The sequence below is a fragment of the Aquarana catesbeiana genome, linkage group LG02, assembly GCF_042186555.1.
Source record: "Aquarana catesbeiana isolate 2022-GZ linkage group LG02, ASM4218655v1, whole genome shotgun sequence".
Lineage (NCBI taxonomy): Eukaryota > Metazoa > Chordata > Amphibia > Anura > Ranidae > Aquarana > Aquarana catesbeiana.
In genome coordinates this window covers 29,602,337-29,625,507 of record NC_133325.1, presented here as the reverse complement: position 1 = coordinate 29,625,507, position 23,171 = coordinate 29,602,337, and the positions used below count along the sequence as shown (strand labels likewise).

Below are 23,171 nucleotides of genomic sequence, written 5' to 3'. Positions count from 1 at the left end.
AAAATGCTTGCAAGATGGACTACAGCTTTAAGCTCATGAATGTCAAGTGCAAGGAAATAGTTTGCAGCACAGAGTTTTTACTGCTGTATCCAAACCTTTTGACCTTGAAAGTGAGTGCTGGTACATTGATGGTTCTTCTTATTATAAAGATGAAAGTAGAATGTTTGTGTAAAAGCATCTTTAAAAATGAAAAGCTTGAGCCTGGAGATGAGAGAATCCTGGACTTATGTGGATTGGAGCTCCCAGAGCATACTAAGTTTACTTTCAGTGAGATGGCGAGAGATGTGATGAAGTCAGACCAAAGAATGGACTGTGACATCAGCTCGTCTTTGCGCAATATTCAAGATCTTGATGTAATATAATAAGGCCTAAAAGCTATATGGGCCACTGATGTTTAACCAGATCCTTTTCCAATCATGGTCTAAAAGTTATATTATCTAATAACTGTTTCATGGGGATATTTTAGAGGCTGGTGAAGAGAGATGTAACCAGTTTAAACTTATATTTTATATGAGCCATTGTAAAGCATTCAGTACTTTAAATCATAATGATATTTTTTTGTTGTTTGATTTATGGGTCAGTTCTAGTAGTTAGAACCGACCCAAGTGAGGGTATATGTTGTAATATGTTGGTAGATTTATGTGGGATTTTATATTATTATTATATATATGTACACATACAGTACAAGATTGACCAGGCCAGATTTCAGTTGACAATGGTTGAGTTGTCAACTGAAGCCAACTCAATTTTAACATATCAAAGGGGACTTGTTGATGTTAATATGCAAGAATACAGATTAGGGATGTAGGCATTCCAGGGCGAGTTTATTCTACACATCAAAAGGGTGTTTTGATGTGCAGTAACCCTGGTTCGAATCCGGGTCACGGCACCAATGTAGTGATATAGTATAGTGGGTAGATAATTAATTAGTAGTTATTATAATCTTCCACAGCAACCCAATTCTTCCAGAGAGATGCAGTTTATTGACTTCCAACACAGAACAAAGTCTTGCAACAGATGACAAAATCCAACAGAGTAAATATAACAACGCTAGTAAATATACTAGCCTTCAGAGTCCCATGTTTCCTAGACCTGTGCCTTCATAATCACACAGAGAGTGAATAGACTGAATGCCACCTTAACACCCTTTTGATGTGTAGAATGGACTTGTCCTGGAAAGCCTACATCCCTAATCTGTATTCTTGCATATTAACATCAACAAGTCCCCTTTGTTAAAATTGAGTTGGCTTCAGTTGACAACTCAACCATTGTCAACTGAAATCTGGCCTGGTCAATCTTGTACTGTATGTGTACATATATATAATAATAATATAAAATCCCACATAAATCTACCAACATATTACAACAGTGAGGAGACGGCAAGTCTACCCTGAAAGGTCATATCTCTCAGTCACCAAGTCTGAGTAATTGATTAGATAACTAGCTCATGTTAATTTATGTTTCTGGTTACAGGTGTATTGTTAGAGTAATATGAGCAGGAGGGGGGACCTCCTCTTCAACTGTATATAAGACTGTATTCTTGTTCTAATAAACAGTTCATGTTCAGCAACCAAACGAGTATTGCCTTGTCTGTTGTTGGGAGCGGTTGGAATATCTGATATTGTATGGGACGTTTTGTCACAAATACCTCTTCTATTACAGAGAATGGAGGGGAGTTAGGGGACACCAGAGGGAGGAGTATAATACTGTGTCTATTACAGATAATGAAGGGGGGTAGGAGATATGGAACACCAGGGAGGGGAGTATAAGTCCTCTCCTATTACAGGGAATGAAGCGAAGGTAGGAGATGCAGGCCTCCATAGTGGTGAGCATAATACTCTTCTATTACAGGTAATGAAGGGGAGGTAGTGTCAGGGCTGGGCTCAGTCCTTCCTTCTCTGAGCTGGCTGCTCAGCTGTCAGCTAATTGCCAGCTCCTTTCTCTCCACAGTTACTCAGCTGTTGATGATCCTGCTCGTCAGTCCTGCCTACTTAAGCTGTCCAGTCCAGAGGAGCTCTGCCTTTGCCTTGGTCACATCACAAGAAACAATCTCCTGCGTTCCTGTTTAAAGACTGGCTTTGCTGACATCCCTTCTGGCTCCAGATCCTGCTTGCTGTTCCACTACATTGATCCCTGACTTCTGGCTTGGCTGACTATCTGCTCCGGTTACTGAACTTTGGCTATGTTTTGACTACGTTTGTTCTTTTATCTCTTATTATTAAACAAGTGTGATTTAACTGTACTTCAGTCTCGGTCTGATTTCATGGTTTCTGACAGGTAGGAGACCAGAGGGGTGATTATACTACTTTTTACAGAGAACTGGAGGTATCATTTGATCTGACAGGGTCTATTTAGGAACCACCCCAGAGGGTCCCCACTCCTCACCTTATCATGTCATCGATCATTTTGCCAATGGAGATCTGCAGGGTCCCGAGGGTCTCATGTGCAGGAAGGATATAGGCTAAACGTGTAAAGCTCAGCATGCTGGTGACAGCAAACAGAACCTCGGCTATGAACTGCGGGTCCTCCGTGTTCCACTCTATGCGACCTGTGGGAGGAAAAAAAAAAAACACTACACTTGTGTGTAGTTTAAAACACCCAAGCAACCTTCCTGGTTGATTGTGGCTGTTCACAGCAATATACATAGGAAAATATATTATGCATTACACTATGGGGTGTATTGATCAAAATACAACTGTTTTTTTTAAAAACTGCATGTAAATTAGTGATGTGCGAATGGGACAAAATTGATTGTATTCAGGCTACATTCTCTGCAGATTGAATGTGTGCATGGGGAAAATATCTTATTATGGGCACTAGAGGGAGCTGTCATAGGAAATAAGTATGCTCCTCCATCCCTATTCCATCTAGTGGCCATAATGCTGTATTTTAACTACTTAACTACCAGCCGCCGCAGTTGTACTGCGGCAGGTTGGCTCTCCTGTGCGAATCACCATCATTGTACGTCGGGTGCATACACAGCGATATGTGGGCACGTGCGTGCCCATTCGCTAGTGGAGGAGCCAATCAGCGGGTCTGGCGGGCTCAACGTCACCCGCGATTGCTCCACAGAGAGGCAGAACAGGGATCTGCCAGTGTAAACAAACAGATCCCTGTTCTGTCAGGGCAGGGGAGTAGAGTGAGATTGTCTGTTCCTAGTGATTAGGAACAGCCTCCTCCCAGCAGAGTTAGAAAGCACCACCCTAGGGAACACTTAACCCCTTGATCGCCCCTAGTGTTAACCCCTTCCCTGCCAGTGTCATTTATACAGTAATCAGTGCATTTTTTATAGCACTGATCACTGTATAAATGTCACTGGTCCCAAAAAAGTGTCAAAAGTGTCCGATCTGTCCGTCACAATGTCGCAGTCCCGCTAAAAATCGCTGATCACCACCATTACTTGTAAAAAAAAAAAATAATAATAAAAATGCCATAAAACTATCCCCTATGTTGTAGACGCTATAACTTTTACTCAGACCAATCAATATACGCTCATTGGGATTTTATTTTACCAAAAATATGTAGAAGAATACGTATCGGCCTAAACTGAGGAAGAAATTTGTTTTTTTTTACATTTTTTTGGGGGGATATTTATTCTAGCAAAAAGTAAAAAATATATATTTTTTTTTTTTTTCAAAATTGTCAGTCTTTTTTTGATTTTAGCGCAAAAAACAAAAAATGCAGAGGTGATCAAATACCACCAAAAGAAAGCTCTATTTGTGGGAAAAAAAGGATGTCCATTTTGTTTGGGTACAGCGTCGCACGACCGCGCAATTGTCAGTTAAAGCATCGCAGTGCGGTATCGCAAAAAATGGCCTGGTCGTTGAGGGGGAAAATCTTCCGGTCCTCAAGTGGTTTATTAAATGTAGTTTCTATAGACAAACTAGGCCACATTTTTATACATATACCCCGAAGTGTATAGACAAAACAAGTGATAAGTGTAATTATTAATTTTCAATTTCAGTCACCAGGTGATGCTCTTTCGGCTTATTTAGACATGTTTTTAAGGCTCCTTAATCCCTGCTCCTTAGCATGTTGTTCTCTGTACAGCTCTGTCTAAGGTTTCAGTCAAAGACAGCCTGCCACTAGTGCTCTGGGAATCCTTTGTCTTGTACTAAATGTATATATATAAGTAAAAATGATACAAATACTGTATATGTGTGTGTGTTTTAAACACTTAAGCACCAAAAGATTTTACCCCCCCGTTCATGACCAGGACATTTTTTGCTATTCAGCACTGCGCTAGTTTAACTGGTAATTGTGCGGTCATGCTTACCAGTTAAAATAGCGAACACTGCACACAAATAACATTTCATAACATATAATTTTTTCCACACAAATAGAGCTTTCTTTTGATGGTATTTGATCACCACTGTTTTTTTATTTTTTTTGCTATATATTAAAAAAAAAAAAAATGATATTTTCTACTTTCTGTTATAAAACACATCCAATAAAAAAAAAAAAATCAAATTTCTTCATAAATTTTGGTCAAAATGTATTTTGCTTACATGTCTTTGTTTAAAAAAAAATCCCAACAAGTGTATTTTAATTGGTTTGTGTGAAAGTTATAGTGTCTACAAACTATGGTATATACAATACAGGGGTATTCATACCCCCCCCTGAAATTTTCCAAAATTTGTCATGTTAAAACTAAAAATGTAAATGTGTTTTATTGGGATTTTATGTGATAGACCGACACAAAGTGGCACATAATATGTGAAACGAAAAAAAAATTGTAAATGGTTTTCAAAATGTTTTACAAATAAATATCTGAAAAGTGTGGTGTGCATTTGTATTCAACCTCCTTTACTCTGATACCCCTAACTAAAATCTAGTAGAACCAATTGCCTTCAGAAGTCATCTAATTAGTAAATAGAGTCCACTACAATATAGCTGTTCTGTGAAGCCCTCATAGGTTTGTTAGATAACCTTAGTGAACAAATAGCATCATGAAGGCCAAGGAACACACCAGACAGGTCAGGGATAAAGTTGTGGAGAAGTTTAAAGCAGGGTTAGGTTATAAAAAATATCCCAAGCTTTGAACATCTAACGGAGCTCTGTTCAATCCATCATCCGAAAATGGAAAGAGTATGGCACAACTGCAAACCTACCAAGACACGGCCATCCACCTAAACTGGCAAGGAGAACATTCATCAGAGAAGCAGCCAAGAGGTCCATGGTAACTCTGGAGGAGCTGCAGAGATCCACAACTCAGGTGGGAGAATCTGTCCACAGGACAACTATTAGTCGTGTTCTCTACAAATCTGACCTTTATGGAAGAGTGGGAAGAAGAAAGACATTGTTGAAAGAAAGTCATAAGAAGTCCCGTTTGCAGTTTGTGAGAAGCCATGTGGGGGACACAGAAAACATGTGGAAGAAGGTGCTCTGGTCAGATGAGATCAAAATGTACCTTTTTGGCCTAAAAGCAAAACGCTATGTGTGGTGGAAAACTAACACTGTACATCACCCTGAACACACCATCCCCACCGTGAAACATGGTGGTGGCAGCATCATGTTGTGGGGATGCTTTTCTTCAGCAGGGACAGGGAAGCTGGTCAGAGTTGATGGGAAGATGGAGCCAAATACAGGGCAATCTTAGAAGAAAACCTGTTAGAGTCTGCAAAACACTTGAGATTGGGGTGGAGGTTCACCTTCCAGCAGGACAACGACCCGAAACATACAGCCAGAGCTACAATGGAATGGTTTAGATCAAAGCATATTCATGTGTTAGAATGACCCAGTCACAGTCCAGACTTAAATCCAATTGAGAATCTGTGGCAAGACTTGAAAATTGCTGTTCACAGACGCTCTCCATCCAATCTGACAGAGCTTGAGCGATTTTGCAAAGAAGAATGGGCAAAAATGTCCCTCTCTAGCAGTGTTAATTTTGGCAGCAAATTTCGATTTAGTTTTAGTCTTAGTCTTAGGACTAAAATGGCATTTTAGTTTTAGACCCATTCTAGTCTTCTGCAGTTGTTTTAGTTTTAGTTGTATTTAGTCGACTAAATCTCCAGGACATTTTAGTAGACTAAAAGATCTTACGTTTTAGTTGACTAAAATCTCCAGTACATTTTAGTCGACTAAAACTAATTTTAGTTGTCTAAAATCTAATGGGTGTAATTGTAATGCATTAGTGAACATTTCTCTACAATTTCCAAACTCATTATATACTGCTGGAGTGAAAAATCTCATATGTTATTATTTATGGTATTGAGGTATGAACATGCACTACAGACCAGTGTTAATTTCTAAGTCAAATTTCAATTTAGTTTTAGTCTTAGTCTTTTGACTAAAATTGCATTTTAGTTTTAGCCCCATTTTAGTTTTAGTCGTATTTTAGTCGACTAAAATAGTATTCATTTAGTCGACTAAAAAGTCCACAAAATTAACACTGCTCTCTAGATGTGCAAAGCTGGTAGAGACATCCCCAAAAAGACTTGCAGCTGTAATTGCAGTGAAAGGGGGTGACTCAGGGGGGCACCATACAAATGCACGCCGCACTTTTCACATATTTATTTGTAAAAAAATTGAAAACCATTTATCATTTTCCTTCCACTTCACAATTATGTGCCACTTTGTGTTGGTCTATAAAATCCCAATAAAATACATTTACGTGTTTGGCTGTAACATGACAAACTGTGGAAAACTTCAAGGGGGTATGAATACTTTTTCAAGGCACTGTAAACTGGAATTCACGCAGCTGTGACACTTTACTAGTAATTGAGGTGATCAGTGACTTCTTGTGGGACTGTGATAGTGTAGCGGACAATCTGACACTAACTGACGTCAACGTGCATAAAAACTCACTGAAACACACGTGAAAACTGATGTAAACTGATGTAGGCCTCGTTCACACCAGTGTGCAGAGATGTGAGTTTTTCTGAAAGGGCACAAAGAAAAGAATTGTTCTCTATGTGCCCTGTCACGTGCCAATTTTTTTCTACGCAGGAATCTGCAACGTGTATAAAACTAACTGAAACACACATGAATTCTGATGTAAACTGATGTCTCTGCAGTGGAATCTGCTCGTTTTTTTTTCCATCATTTTTCATGGACATGTGGTGTGAACGAGCCCTAATACAGTGATAATACTATACACTATCACTGTACTTATGACACTGGCTGGGAAGGAGTTAAAGAACTTGTAAAGTCCCAAGGTTTTTCAGCAATACTGAGGGCTCGGGAGCAGTAATGAGTGCTGTGATGTTTTTAGGAAAAACTATGCTCAGCACCCCACTGCCCCCATACAGTACAGTGAGTAAGCATTGTCACCCTAGGGCAGGAAGTGTGCTATTTGCTGCCTTATCAGGTGAAAACAAAGGGGAAAAAAAAGTCAGAAAAAATAAAACTCATGCAGCCACCACATTTGTTCTTGGGTTTAGATACATTTCAGACTTTGGCGTACATTTATGAAAAAAAATAAAAAAATAAAAATGAAACTGTATATACATTTGCTCTGTACAAATCGGTGCAAAATTGAATGTTCTTAGGCTATATTCTCTTTAGTCACTGACAAAACAAAAGTGTGAATGGGGAAAATTCCACATTACAGCCACTAGATGGTGCTGAATATCATAGTAAATAAATATGATGCTCCTTAGCTCCTTCTAGTGGCCATAATGTGGTATTTTCTCCATTCACACTTTTGTTTTGTCAGTGACTAAATGGATAACATTTGATCTGCAGAAAATCTAGCCTGAGAATGTTCGATTTTGCCCCATTTACACAGAACAAATGTGCATGCAGCTTTGCATTTTTTTTTTTTATATATACACCCCTTAACCACTTGCCAACCACTGCATGTACATATATGTCCCTTTTTTGGGGACGGATATCGTTGTTATGGCTAGCTGCCATTACCCCAGTATCCCCGTGTTCGGCCGGCAGTCAGCTACAAGATAAAAGTGGTCTCTGTGGCACATTCGCCGCGAGATCACTTTTATCGGTGGCGGAAGAGGGCCCAATGCCCACCCCCCGCCACGATCCGGTGCCCTCCGGCGCTTACCAGAGCCATCGGAGCGGAGGCGATCGCGTCTGTCCCCTGGACTGACCTGGAGACGAGTGAGGGGAAGATGGCCCCCACCCGTCTCCATGACACTGAAGGGCGGAAGTGACATCAAAGCGTCACTTCTGCCCATACCTCTTAAAGGCACATTTTTTTCAATGTCATTTATTCAAATGACAATTTTTTTTTTTTTTTTTTTATTGCATTTAAGTCCAAATATGAGATCTGAGGACTTTTTGACCCCAGATCTCATATTTAAGAGGACCTGTCATGCTTTTTTCTATTACAAGGGATGTTTACATTCCTTGTAATAGGAATAAAAGTGACCCAATTTAACAAAAAAAAAAAAAATATATATAAAAATAAAAAAAATAAGTAAAATAAATAAGAAAAACAAAAAAAAAATTAAAACGCCCCATCCTGATGAGCTCGCGCGCAGAAGCGAACGCATACGTGAGTAGCTCCGCATATGAAAATGGTGGTCAAACCACACATGTGAGGTATTGCTGCGTTCGGTAGAGCGAGAGCAATAATTCTAGCCCTAGACCTCCTCTGTAACGCAAAACATGCAACCTGTAGAATTTTTTAAATGTCGCCTATGGAGATTTTTGAGGGTAAAAGTTTGTCGTCAATGCAGGAGCAGGCACAATTTTGAAGCGTGACATGTTGGGTATCAATTTACTCAGCGTAACATTATCTTTCACAATATAAAAAAAAAAAAAAAAAAAAAAGTGAGCTTGTAAGACCGCTGCGCAAATACGGTGTGAAAAAAAGTATTGCAACGACCGCCATTTTATTCTCTAGGGTGTTAGAAAAAGTAAGTCATTTTTTAGCAAAAAAACCTGTTTTAAACACCAAAATCTCAAAACGAGGCTGGTCTTTCAAGAGTTTAGAATATTTCTTTACTGTTTTATCTTTAGTTGTTTAGTTATTCCCTGTATATCCCTCGGTGGACCTGCACAGGCTCTTTGGAACGGGTGTCTGCTTTCAGTTAAAAGAAAACATTAGCAGGCCTGATCATTGCAGCCGGTTCTACTACCTGCTTTGGTGAAGTAGAAGCACACGTCAGAATCGGGGTCATCTCGGCAGGACAGGTAACCTCTCACTGCCACAAGGATCCGCAGGGAGAACGAGGCCAGATACATGCTGATGGTGACGATGTCCAGGAAGTTCCACCAGTCCAGGAAGTAACTTCTCAGTCCTTCGATCCAGACCTCCTTACATTCATGCCACAAAAATCCTGCAGACATGAGAAACAGACATGATAAGTCTCAGGCAGCCCATAGACATAAAAGGGCAGGAACAATGTAACCCCATCCAATCAATGCTCCCCCCAAAAAAGCAGGAGTACACCCGTCAGCCTCCAATATCACCCGACCACCATGGAGCATGGTCAAACCTTCTTCCTGGGGTCAAATATTCATAAGCTATGCAAATGCCGGCACACATCATTTCCTCCACATTGCGCTTTATTTAACTCCATGTTGTTCAAAAGGTTACAGTCGCCTGCACGTTACAGTCTAAGTGGCCGTGGCCACGGCTAGCACCACGGCATCTTAGGCTGAAATGTGTAAGTGACTGTTATTTTTGAACACAATGGATCTTTAAAGGGGTTGCGAACCCTCATGGTTTTGCATTAAGGTGAAAAACCTTCTGTGGCGCTGCAGCCCCACCCCACCCTGAGCCCCTGTTTTACTTATCTGACCCCGATCTTTCTCCGGCTGGGAACGAGCACACCAGCTCTAGCTGGTGTGTCTTGATTGGATAGACTGATAGCAGTGCAGCCATTGGCTCCCTCTGCTGTCAATAAAATCCAATGACGCGGGCGCCGGGCCCGAGTCCTGTATTTTGTGTGAATGGACACAGATGCATGACTCGGGAGCGTGCCCGCTCAGGAGACTTCTCCAACGTGGGCACTCAATACGGGGAGGAGCCACCAGCGCCGCCAGGGGACCCCAGAAGAGGCGGATCAGGGCCACTCTGTGCAAAACGAACCGCACACTGTAGGTATGACATGTTTGTTATTTAAAAAAAAAAAAAACACTTATCTAATTTTTTTCTTATCTTATCTATTGCCGTTCATTTACACATGGTGTAGTGGTGGATGTTTATTTCTTCAGTGCCGTTTATAAAAGGCACTGCAGAAATCACCTCACCCCCTTGAGCAGTCAGAGCGCCACAGTGTACAGAGATGATCTGAGCGGCTCTGTACCTTGTTATTGCTGTGACGACCAATCACAGCGACCACAAATGTAAACAGTGTGGTGTTTACATTGCTGAGCCTGCCTCTTCTTACAATAGAGGAACTAATCAATGTATGAGTTACTCATTATTTCAAGATCAGTGGATAGTTTTTAATCCCCCCCCCCTTTCATACATGCAATCTCCATCCTTCACCTTCCTTATTCTACACATTAACCCCTTCATCTCCATCCTCCCACTGTATGTCATCTGTACATTAAAGCAAAAGGGAATTAGTTCCATTTTAAAACTCCCCTCTGCAAGCAGAATTGCAGAAATTTTTTTCCTTCTCAAAATTTTTTATTATTTTTAAAAATTTTTTAGCTCTACCCCCTGCAGCCATCCTGACCAGGACCATAATGATGGGATACTTACATCATATCTCAGAGGAGGCTGCAGGATTGGTACACGGTGTGACCGGGGGGGAGAGGGGGTTGTTGAGGTCTCGTGCCTCATCAGAGTTGGCCGCCTGCATCGGGAATTGGCCTCCAGCTGAAAATGACCAAGATGGTGGCATGGGCTTGGCACCCGAGCAGCAGGTTGCAGCAGGACAACGCTGGATTTGCTGTGCGCGAGTATGTGCTTTGAAGAGTGCTGCAGGTTAGCGAGAAAAAAAAAAAAACATGGGGCGAGGGGGGTCGGGTGGGAGCAGTTGAGTACTGCTTTAAGGCTTCATGTACACTAGCATCTCCTAAACTTGAGTTTAGGAGCTTTTGGTGTTTTTTTTGTCAAAGCTCCTAAACTCAGAAACTCCATAAAAGCCCGTGTGTCTAAAGTGCACATAGGCTTTTAGTAGAGTTTTGGTGCTGATGCGGCTTAGGTGAGTTTCAACCTCCCTCTCCTGAATGCGGAAATATCGAGTTCAAAATAGGAACGTTTTGACCACCGGCCGCAGAAAAATGCAAAACGCAACAAAATCTCTTTTTCCCGGAGGCCGCGGTAAATGCAGGCAGGGTGTACCTGAAGCCTTACCCCTTCACCCCCTCCTCCCTCTGTGTATGACCTGCATACATTCTATCTGGAACACCATTACCAAGCTCCACGTTTTATACCCACTAAATACTGGCATGTTTCATCATTTCCAAAAGTGTGCCTAAAAATGAAATCACTTTGGGGTCATTTCTGGGGTCTAATTTTTTTTTTCAAATTGTTTGAGCTTTTTCCCTTTACATAGTAAAAATACCCCCCCCCCCCCAGTTGTTATTAAAGCGGAGTTCTATCCAAAAGGGGAAGTTCCGCTTGTCTGCTTCCCCCAGAACCCTCCCCGCCCCCCACAATTGGCACCTTTCAGGGGGGGGGGGGGTTGGGGGGGTACCTGGTTTTGACAGGTACCCGCTCCCACTTCCGGCTCAGTTCGCCTCAATTTTTTGGGGGGGAGGAACTTCTCTTTAAATACCACCAAAAGAAAGCTCTATCTGTCTCTAAATAATGATAGGAAATTAATTTGGGTAGAATGTTGCATGGTGGAGTAATTTTCAGTCAAACTATCACAGCGCTGAAAACTAAAAGATGGTCTGGGGGTACATACTGGCTGGTACTCAAGTTGTTAGTAAGGCATTATAGGGAGGAGTTGTGCCACCATTAGGATCCCATATGAATGTTCTTCCCATGAGCTTTCACCACACCCTTATTTAAAGTGATCCTGTCACTAGTATTATAGATTTGAAATAAGGCCAGCCTGTAAAAGAAAAAAATAGGAATAATCGGCTTTCAGGTGGAGGTTGTGTTATATCTTTAGGGCCGGTTCACACCAGGATTGCACAGGAACGCGTGTTGCCTTCCCGTGCAATTCCCCCACACATTCCTGTTAAGTGTGATTTTGTAGCCCATTCAATTGAATGCCGGAATGCATGTCTTAATGGATAATTGTTAATCTGTCCCATTACTTTTGGTCCCTTAAAAAAGTGGGAGGCACATATACAAGCTGTTGTAATTCCTACACCGTTCACCTGATTTGGATGTAAATACCCTCAAATTAAAGCTGAAAGTCTGCAGTCAAAGTACATCTTGTTTGTTTCATTTAAAATCCATTGTGGTGGTGTATAAAGCCAAAAAGATTAGAATCGTGTCGATGTCCCAATATTTATGGACCTGACTGTAATGGTGGCCACACAAAATATTGACACTTTAGGCCCAATTTGGACATTTTCACTTAGGGGTGTACTCACTTTTGTTACCAGCGGTTTAGACATTAATGGCTGTGTGTTGAGTTATTTTGAGGGGACAGCAAATTTACACTGTTATACAAGCTGTACACTCACTACTTTACATTGTAGCAAAGTGTCATTTCTTCAGTGTTGTCACATGGAAAGATAGAAGAAAATATTTACAAAAATGTGAGGGGTGTACTTACTTGTGTGAGATACTGTATACTAGGGATGAGCTTCGTGTTCGAGTCGAACCCATGTTCGACTCGAACATCGGCTGTTTGCCCGTTCGCCGAATTGCGAACGATATGGGCCGTTCGCGCCAAATTCGTGTGGCGCGTCACGGCCCATAATTCACTGCGGCATGGCAGTGCATTGCTTGCTGATGATTGGCCAAGCATGCACTATGACCCGCATGCTTGGCCAATCACAGCGCTGCCTGAACAGAGAGCCATAATTGGCCAAAGCCAAGGAGGCTTTGGCCAATTATGGCTCAGGGGATTTAGTACACGCCCCACACTATATAAGGCCGCCTGCACGGTGGCCCTGTGTAGTGTGTGTTCCGGCGTTCATTGAGAGAGAGAGAGAGACAAACAGTGTCATTTGATTTGAGTTAGATAGATTAGGCAGAACAGTCAGTCAGTTAGCTGCACTTACAGTGTATTGTGTATATATATGCATCCCAGGTGTTGCATATATATATATATATATACACTGTATTCAGTTTAGCTAGATCCGTTCCTGTTATCTTCTAGACTATTTACATTTAGTGCAGTGCGTCCTGCTCACAGTGTTCAGCTAGATCCGTTCCTGTTATCTTCTAGACTATTTACATTTAGTGCAGTGCGTCCTGCTCACAGTGTACAGCTAGATCCGTTCCTGTTATCTTCCTACTGACAGGCAGGCTTGTCTGGTTACAGTATATAAAGCTACCTGAAGAAAATTACTGGTGTTCTATTTGATCCTATTAGTACCACGGTCAGGCAGCTAGACTATTTACATTTAGTACAGTGCGTCCTGCTCACAGTGTTCAGCTAGATCCGTTCCTGTTATCTTCCTACTGACAGGCAGGCTTGTCTGGTTACAGAATATAAAGCTACCTGAAGAAAATTACTGGTGTTCTATCCCAGCTTAGTGCAGCTACAGGCCATTAGTATGTCTGGAAGGCCAAGAAGGAGAGGCAGACAGTCACAAGCCAATAAGAGAGGGCAAGCAGGCTTTGTGTCTAGTGCTGGTCGTGGAGACGGTGCATCCTCATCAGCACGTGGCCATGGGACACGCTGGGCCTTTTTTTCGGCAGCTGGCCTTGTTGAGCCGCAACATGCGGAAGACTTGGTCGAGTGGATGACCAAGCCGTCCTCATCCTCCTCATCCTCTCTCACCCATGCCCAGGGTGCTTTGTCTGGCAAAGCAGCGGCCTCTTCCCTCAGCTCAATGTCATCAGTGACTCCTTCCCTAGCTCCACCATGTCCTCATGAGGATTCCCTCGAACTGTTTGACCACAGTGTTGGGTACATGCTCCAGGAGGATGCCCAGCGTTTGGAAGGCTCTGATGATGATACTGAGCTCGATGAAGGCAGTAACATGAGCACGGACAGAGGGGGTGCCCAAGAAGGACAGCAATCTGGCAGTCATGCTCCCCCTGCTGCAGCATACTGCCAGGTTTGCTCCAGTGATGAGGAGGGAGGGGATGATGAGGTCACTGACTCAACGTGGGTGCCTGATAGGAGAGAGGAGGAGGAGGTGGAGGAGGAGGCGGCACATCACCAACGAGGCAGGATGCCCTCCAGGGGCCAGCCTAAGGGCAGCACATTGACTGCATCACACCCCAAAGCTCCACATGTGCAGGGCGCTGCAGTCTCTGCGCGTTATTCAAAAAGTTCTTTGGTGTGGGCCTTTTTTGAGACGAGTGCATCAGATCGCACCGCTGCTATTTGCAACATATGTCTCAAGCGTATCTCACGTGGCCAAAACATCTCCCGCTTGGGTACCACATGCTTGACCAGACATATGTTGACCTGCCATGCAGTTCGTTGGCAAGCGTATCTAAAAGACCCACACCAAAGAACAAAGAGGATCTCTCCTTGCTCCTCATCAGCTGAGATTTCCAACCCCACTAGACCTCCAGTCCTCTCTGAGACCTGCAGTGAGAGGAATGAAGGTGTAGAATTAGGTGTGTCACAGCCAAGTACTTGTGGGCAATCTGCTTTTGGTACACTGACGTCAGATTGTACCAGGCAAATTTCCCTGCCCCAGCTGCTGCACCGCCGAAAGAAGTTTGCTCCCAGCCATCCACATGCCCAGCGGTTGAATGCTAGCTTGGCAAAATTGCTAGCACTTCAACTGCTGCCTTTTCAGTTGGTAGACTCTGCCCCCTTCCGTGAGTTTGTGGAATGTGCGGTTCCTCAGTGGCAGGTACCCAAACGCCACTTTTTCTCACGGAAGGCGATTACGGCTCTCTACCGGCATGTGGAAGGCAATGTCCATGCCTCGCTGGACAGGGCGGTCAGCGGTAAGGTGCATATTACCGCTTACTCATGGTCCAGCAGGCATGGACAGGGACGTTACCTAAGTTTCACGGCACATTGGTATGCAATTGAGCTACTGGCCTGTCCTGCATCCAGCGTTCTTTCGGAACGCACATTCAGTGCTGCTGGAGGCGTGGTAACCGATCACAGGGTGCGTCTGTCCACCGACTCGGTCGATCGGCTGACCTTCATAAAAATGAATGAGTCTTGGATCACCACCAGCTACCAAGCACCTGATGCTGATGTAACCGAATAATTTTTTTTGAAATCTCAGATCCCTTCAAAGACTGCCTATGCTGATGCTGAGTGACTATCCCTGAGTAATTATCCTCTTCCTCCTCAATCATCACGCTGATAGCTTGTAAGAACATTTTTGGTTCTGGGCGCCACCACCAGTGCCTAAGGCACAATTTTTCAGCCCCTGTTTAACAGGGGCGTGTTAATTACAATTTTTGATGTAATACTTTGCAGCAGGGCTCGTTCCTGCATTCCAACTAGAGTGTCTGTGAGGGGTTGCAGTGTTGTGGCACCAGCACCAGTGCCTAAGGCCCAATTTTTCTGCCCCTGTCTAACAGGGGCGTGTAATTACAATTTTTGATGCAATACTTTGCAGCAGGGCTCGTTCCTGCGTTCCAACTAGAGTGTCTGTGAGGGGTTGCAGTGTTGTGGCACCAGCACCAGTGCCTAAGGCCCAATTTTTCTGCCCCTGTCTAACAGGGGCGTGTAATTACAATTTTTGATGCAATACTTTGCAGCAGGGCTCGTTCCTGCGTTCCAACTAGAGTGTCTGTGAGGGGTTGCAGTGTTGTGGCACCAGCACCAGTGCCTAAGGCCTAATTTTTCTGCCCCTGTCTAACAGGGGCGTGTAATTACAATTTTTGATGCAATACTTTGCAGCAGGGCTCGTTCCTGCGTTCCAACTAGAGTGTCTGTAAGGGGTTGCAGTGTTATGGCACCAGCACCAGTGCCTAAGGCCTAATTTTTCAGCTCCTGTTCAACAGGGGCATGTAATTACAATTCTTGATCTAATATTTCACAGCAGGGTCCTGTGAGGGCTTACAGTGTTGTGGCCACAGCAACACCTAAGGCCCAAATTTCTGCTGAGTATATAGGGCAGGACCCTACTTTCAAACATCTAACTTACAAACGACTCCTACTTGCAAACGGAAGGAGACAACAGGAAGTGAGATGAAATCTACCCCTAGGAAGGGAAATTCTCTCCTGTAAGAGTTAATATGGGAAAACAATTTCTCCTTTCCACTGATGCTTTCCAATCCTTGTTCCACAAAAAACCCAAATTTTCAAAAAACATTTTTCATTGGGACAAAAAGTGAGGTGAAATCTTCTGAAGAGGAGGAAAGACAGCAAAACAAATGTCACAGGGGTGATAACCCTTCCCTATGTTTTCCAAAAAGCTTAAAAAAGATTTTTTGGCTGGAGCTAAACGCTTTAAAAATGTACCCGTTCAAAATTACAAAGAGATTCTACTTAACAACAAACCTACAGTCCCTGTCTTGTTTGCACCGCCTGTATACTGCTGTTCAGAGTATATAGGGCCTTTCCTTATTTTAATTTGGGTGCGGGGTTCCCCTTAATATCCATACAAGACCCAAAGGGCCTGGTAATGGACTGGGGGGTACCCATGCCGTTTGTCTCACTGATTTTCATCCATATTGCCAGGACCTGACATTACATTAAACCCGCAAGCAGTTTTAAATGAGATTTTTTCCTTTAAAAATGACATTTGGTGCAGGGACTGTTCTAAACACGGGAAACACGCGTCACTTTACAGGCATACTATAGACATCCCTGAGGTACGATATTTAAAGGAATATTTCACTTTTTTTTTTTTTACTTTAAGCATCATTAAAATCACTGCTCCCGAAAAAACGGCCGTTTTTAAAAGTTTTTTTTGCATTGATACATGTCCCCTGGGGTAGGACCCGGGTCCCCAAACCCTTTTTAGGACAATACCATGCAAATTAGCCTTTAAAATGAGCACTTTTGATTTTGAACGTTCGAGTCCCATAGACGTCAATGGGGTTCTAACGTTCGTGCGAACTTTCGGTCCGTTCGCAGGTTCTGGTGCGAACCGAACCGGGGGGTGTTCGGCTCATCCCTACTGTATACCTTAAAATAGACAACAACCATATTGGATAGAATAAGGGAGGGGGTTATAACCCCTGTTTTCTGTGTCCCACTGGGGGGATTTCCCTTCACTTCCTATCCCATAGCCACGACAGGAAATGAGAGGAAACTTCTACAACGTGAGGGAATCCCTGGTTGTCACTATAACTAGTGTGCCCATTGGATTTCCCCTCTATTCCTGTTTTGGGGACAACCCAATATTTACATAGTTAGTAAGGCTGAATAAAGACACCAGTCCATCCAGTACAACCTGAGTGAGTGTGGGTGCGTGTCTACAATTGTCCCTAACCCTGTACATCGCACACTCACATCAGTCCCTACCCTCAAATCCAAGGTCCCCATTCATATACTAGGGCCAATTTTAGACAGAAGCCTATAAACCTACCAGCATGTCTTTGGAGTGTGGGAGGAAACCGGAGCACCCGGAGGAAACCCACGCAGACACAGGGAGAACATGCAAACTCCAGGCAGGTAGTGTCGTGGTTGGGATTCAAACTTTTTACTGCTGGGCGAGAGTGCTACCCACTACACCACTGTGCCACCCGATTTGGGAATATCATTCACTTTATATACAAATAGAGAGGATGAATCTTTGCAACAAGGACAAAGATGGCAATAAAAACCTGTCTGGGGATCTAAACCCTCTCCACTCTATCTAAAGCTAAAAAATGTTTTGCCTTTAGTTATAAGTAGGCAATATAAAAAGGTACATTGAGGGCCTATTCAGACCTTGGCATCCTGGTACATTGCAATAATGCATGTGTGTGTTATCATGTTTTAATGCACATGGTGTAAAAGAAGCCTATTCAAATAAATGGGCTAGTGATAGAGAAAAAGGCCCAAGATGAGCAGACATGCACTATTTGTGGCAACATAGCACAACCCAGCACACTGTAGTGCCTTACTGTACACTGCGGTGTGCTGCAATGCATGTGTGGTAAAGTGTGCTGCCTTAGTGCGTTTGCCATTAAAAAAAAAAAAAATGCTTGAATGAGAAGGAAGGAGCGCCCAGTATCCGAAATAATGCAAATCTTGGTAGAAGAATACAAACATTTATTGAAAGTGTGAGAACGTACAGATCAAGCCAATGTGTTTCAGGGAACCTGCTTCCCCCTTCTTCAGGGCTGGTGCTGGTATGTGCTAATGGACATGGATGGACCCTGCAGCTTTTTACACAAGGCGGCATTTGTCATCACAATAAATTCTGGTCCTGCCGTGGAGTCCATCTGCTGGTAACTGCTAACAGACGTGGATGGACTCCGCGGCAGTACCAGAATTTTTTGTGATGACAAATGCTGCCTTGTGTAATGCAGAGGAAAAAAGCTGTGGAGCCCATCCACCTTCTTTAGCACGTACCAGCAGCCCTGAAGAAGGGGAGGCAATTCCCCCGAAACGCATTGGCTCGATCTGTACGTTCCCACACGTTTCAAGGGAATTGCCTGTCCCTTCTTCAGGTCTGATGGTACCTGCTAACAAAGGTGGATGGACTCTGTAGCAGTACCAGAATTTTTTGTGATGACAAATGCCGCCTTGTGTAATGAGAGGAAAAAAGCAGCGGCGTCCATCCACCTTCGTTAGCACGTACCAGCAGCCCTGAAGGGTGTGGAGGCAATTTCCCCGAAATGCGTTGAACAAATCTGTACTTTCTCACACGTTCAATAAATATTTTTATTTGTCCACCAAGATTAGCAATATTGTGGACACTGGGTGCTCCTTCCTTCTCATTCAAGCATTGCTTGTACTGAAGAGACAGCTACATCATTCCAGTAAGGTAGCAGCCCAAACCTCCAAAGAGAGCACAGCACCACTTACTCAAAGAACCACCTAATACTGCAACACATGGTAATGTACTACTATGCATTGCGGCATGCTGCATTGCCAAAAATTGAGTTTTCCCTGCTGTATGTTTTGCTGTATTTTTTTTTTTTTTTTTAACTCCTTTAAGATCGTGCAGCACATGTATTGTTGGGTGGCTGATGTTTATGCGCTCCCAGAACAAAGACCAAGCTCTCGGTCCAAACTAAAGGTTGGTAAACGGAAGGACTGGCTTCTAATCATGTGACCACTGTGACAGTCATATGATCAGAGTCATAGGATGCATTAAGGTGAAAAAACACGAGCCTTGACAATCCCTTTAATACTCTGTAAATGAAGGCCATTGTGTTGATGCCTCCTCAGAGGCTGGCCCATGATAACCTGCACTCACAGTACTGTCCTCAATATTTCAACCCAGGATGCTGAGGACATCTTGTGGCCAAGAGGAGGTACTGTGGGGAGCAGCTCCTCATTTGACCCTCCCTGGCTCACCCCTTTTATTCATTGGATTTCAATTCCTTCAATCATGGAGACTCAGCATCACATGTGGGTGTTACCCATGAATTTACAGTCTGCCTAGGAACGCCCACTCCTCCAGATGGACACCTTCCTATCAAGGCATTTTTATATTTATATAACGCCTCCCGAGAGCACGCCCACTGCTTATATCCAGTGGTGGCTGGTGGGTTTTTGTTTGGGGGGGGGCAAGCAAAACAACCACCCCGCTCTGTCTGCCGGTCCACCGGCACTTACCCCATCGGCAGCGGGGATCGGCAAACACATCTGTGATCTGCGGGCACATTGGGGATCGTGCGTCTCCTCCCATCCCCCTAGGCGTCCAATAGGATTGCCTGACCTTTCAGCCAATCGGGAAATGGATAACAAACCCATTTTCAAAAGAAAAAAAAAAACTGATTGTAGGAGAGGCGATTCAGTGTTAAAAAAGTGAATATTCATTTGCTTTTCTAACACATCTGGGTAGGCTCTGAGCGCAATGCTCTGCGCTCCGAGTCCACTCTATTTTGAAGCCCATGGCTCTAATCAGGTGCTTAAAAAAACACCCCCGCCACTGTAATTCACGCGCCCAGCATCCTGAAAGGGGCCGAACGCAGCAGCCTTGGATAGAATCATGCTATTCATGCATGCAGTGCTATGCATGAATCTATCCATTAACCATATAGGAGGGTGGTGTTAAAGAGGGGGTGGCGCCCGTGCGCCCTTAATGGACGGGCCGCCACTGCTTACCGTATACACTCGAGTATAAGCCGACTTTTTCAGCACATTTTTTTATGCTGAAACCCCCCCCCCTCGGCTTATACTCGAGTGAGGGCCTCGAGTGAGGGTGCAGCCTCACTGTGCCCATCTGCAGCTGTACCTTTGATAACCAAGTGTCAGGCTTTGTTACAGTGGATGGTCGCCGAACAGTTAAGGCTGCATGACACAGCGGGAGACACCCACTGTTTTGGTTATCAAAGGTACAGCTGCAGATGGTCACAGTGAAGCTGCAAATGGGCACAGTGAGGCTGCAGATGGGCACAGTGAGGCTGCAGATGGGCACAGTGAGGCTGCAGATGGGCACTGATGATACAGGTGGGCACAGTGAGGCTGCAGATGGGCACAGTGAGGCTGTAAATTGGCACAGTGAGGTTGCAGATGGGCACAGTGAGGCTGCAGATGGGCACAGTGAGGCTGCAGATGGGCACTGGTGATACAGGTGGGCACAGTGAGGCTGCAGATGGGCACAGTGAGGCTGCAGATAGGCATAGTAAGGCTGCAGATGGGCACAGTGAGGCTGTAAATGGGCACAGTGAGGTTGCAGATGGGCACAGTGAGGCTGCAGATGGGCACTGATGATACAAGTGGGCACAGTGAGGCTGCAAATGGGCACAGTGATGCTGCAGATGGGCACTGATGATACAGGTGGGCACAATGAGGCTGCAGATGGGCACAGTGATGCTAGAGAGGGGCACTGATGATACAGGTGGGCACAGTGAGGCTGCAGATGGGCACAGTGATGCTACAGATAGGCACTGATGATACAGGTGGGCACAGTGAGGCTGCAGATGAGCACAGTGAGGCTGCGGATGGGTACTGATGATACAGGTGGGCACAGTGAGGCTGCAGATGGGCACAGTGAGGCTGCAGATGGGCATTGTTTACCCAGTAGCTGCTGCATTTCCCACCCTAGGCTTATACTTGAGTCAATACGTTTTCCCAGTTTTTTGTGGTAAAATTAGGTGCCTCCGCTAATACTTGCGTATATACGGTATATCAGAACAGAGGGCTCTTGAGAGGAGTACTGAGGCTGGCAGCTGTGATGTTTTCAGGAAGCTGTGTACAGCGCCCTGCTAACCCCTCCCACCAGCCATGATCTGCCTTCTTTCCATAGAGAAGCACACATGACATCACTAGGTGTAAAATAAGGTGTAATGAAAACAGAGAGGTTTTAAGTAAAGGTTGCTGAGGGGGGAGAGAGGAACCAGAGAAGGCAAACATTAGCAGATTAAACTAATGCTGGCCAAACACTATACGATAAATTGGCCCAAATTCAGTCATTTGGAGAGTTTGTTGGTTATTTGGCTAATTAATGGGCATAAATCGGTAATCGGTTGAGACATTTTTGAGCCAAAAAAAACAAAGGACAAGTTTGGAAATTTTCTGCCGAACAAACAGTAAATTGAAAGGTTAATGTGTTTCCTGTCCAAACTGTTTGCACTAGGTATATTGTGAAAAAACATACAAAAAAAACAATTCATTTATGTCTATTGAACGATTTATCAGTCATTACATGATGGCATGTATCGTTTGCTCTCACGGCTGTTTTTTTTTTTTTCTTTTCGAAAATGGGTTTGAATGATTTTTCGTATAGTGTATGGCCAGCATTAGTTCTTAAAGTCTATAAACTGACCGGCAACCCAGATCATGTGCAGCGAGTTCTGCCAGATGCTCTGATCTCGGCCCTCGTATATATCGTGCCTCTTCTCCATGATCATGGACTCCACCAGGAGGAAAATCAGGAACCACAAGTACGAAGCAGAGTGCAGAAGGAATTTTATGACCGGAATTTTCAGGATTTTCCCCACCTGGATGGACGGACAACATACAATTAATACAGAGCCTGTTCTACGAGAACAGACCAATGACAAAGTTACATATCGGATAAGAAAATAAACAAGCAGAGGTTCCCTTCACTGTACAGGTGATCAGTAGATTCAGATATACAGACATCTAGGTTTTCCTGCAAGGAAAGCTTGGATCCCCCCCCCCCCCCCCCCATATCCAGAGCGTTCCTATTGGTCCTTTGTTATGATGGACAGCCACAATGACCAGCAGAGAGGCTTAAGAATTATGGAAAATAGTCTGACTTCTTTTTTTTTTTTTTTTTTACTTTTAGCAAAAGTGGAGATCTGTATAGGGTTGCCACCTGTCCGGGATTCATCCGGGTTTTGAATCATGTATCCAGGTTTCAGACTGCCTGAAACCCAGACACATTATTCAGATTGGACTGTGGCTTCAAGTAACCGAGTACCACAACCGCTGATTGCATAGGCAAGCGCACGGGCCAGGTGTGCCTGGGCTCAACCCAATACCAGGGTTGCCAACTGTCTGGAGGGCTAACTGCAGTTGACTAAGCCGAGTGGCTGTGACTCCCCAGAGCCAGTACAGTTCTGTCCCCCCACCCCACTTGGGCGGGAAAGAAGAGAGGGCTCAATCTGCTCCCCTTCCTCCAGCCCCTACCCCTCGGTGTCTGTCTCTCTGAGGGCGGGTAATTTGAAGCCCAGCAGCAAGCAAATACAGTACATTTTGGATGAAATATGGCCGATCCCTGGGCTCAAAGCGGAGTTCTGCTAAAAAAATAAAAATAAAAGTCAGCAGCTACAAATACTGCAGCAGTGCCACAGTTCGCCGGGAGGAAGTGGGACCTGGGACCCTCTGTAAAGAGGGTACCCCCCCCCCCCCCCCAAAAAAAAAAAAATGACATGCCAAATATGACATGTCAGGGGGTCACCTCCCTTAAAGTGGAATTTCCATTTTTGGGTGGAACTCCGCTTTAAAGGAGAAGTATAGCCAAAGCTCGTTTGGCTGGACTTCTCCTATGGATCACAGGAGTGCAATCCGTTTTGCATTCCTGTGACCCGTTTTCAGCAGAGATCAGGCTGAAGTGCGCTCTCTGCTGACGTCACAAAAGTCGGTACAGGCACCACCTCATCCTGACAATAAAGTCTAGATCCACCAGTTCCCTGGACCGACACCAGGCTCAGCCTCTCAGCGAGCCGCTGAGAGCCT

General features: G+C 44.2%; 1 protein-coding gene across 1 annotated transcript in view; it reads right to left on the bottom strand.

Annotated features, from left to right (window-relative positions):
* Nucleotides 1-23,171, bottom strand: part of LOC141126459 (short transient receptor potential channel 2-like) — a 76,180-nt gene that overhangs the window by 24,813 nt on the left and 28,196 nt on the right. Inside the window, exons 4-6 of the mRNA XM_073612401.1 lie at nt 21,793-21,967; nt 9,045-9,245; nt 2,386-2,548 (exon numbers count right to left, since the gene is read on the bottom strand). Of these exons, the coding sequence (XP_073468502.1) occupies nt 2,386-2,548; nt 9,045-9,245; nt 21,793-21,967 (539 nt within the window). The remainder of the gene's footprint in view (nt 1-2,385; nt 2,549-9,044; nt 9,246-21,792; nt 21,968-23,171) is intronic.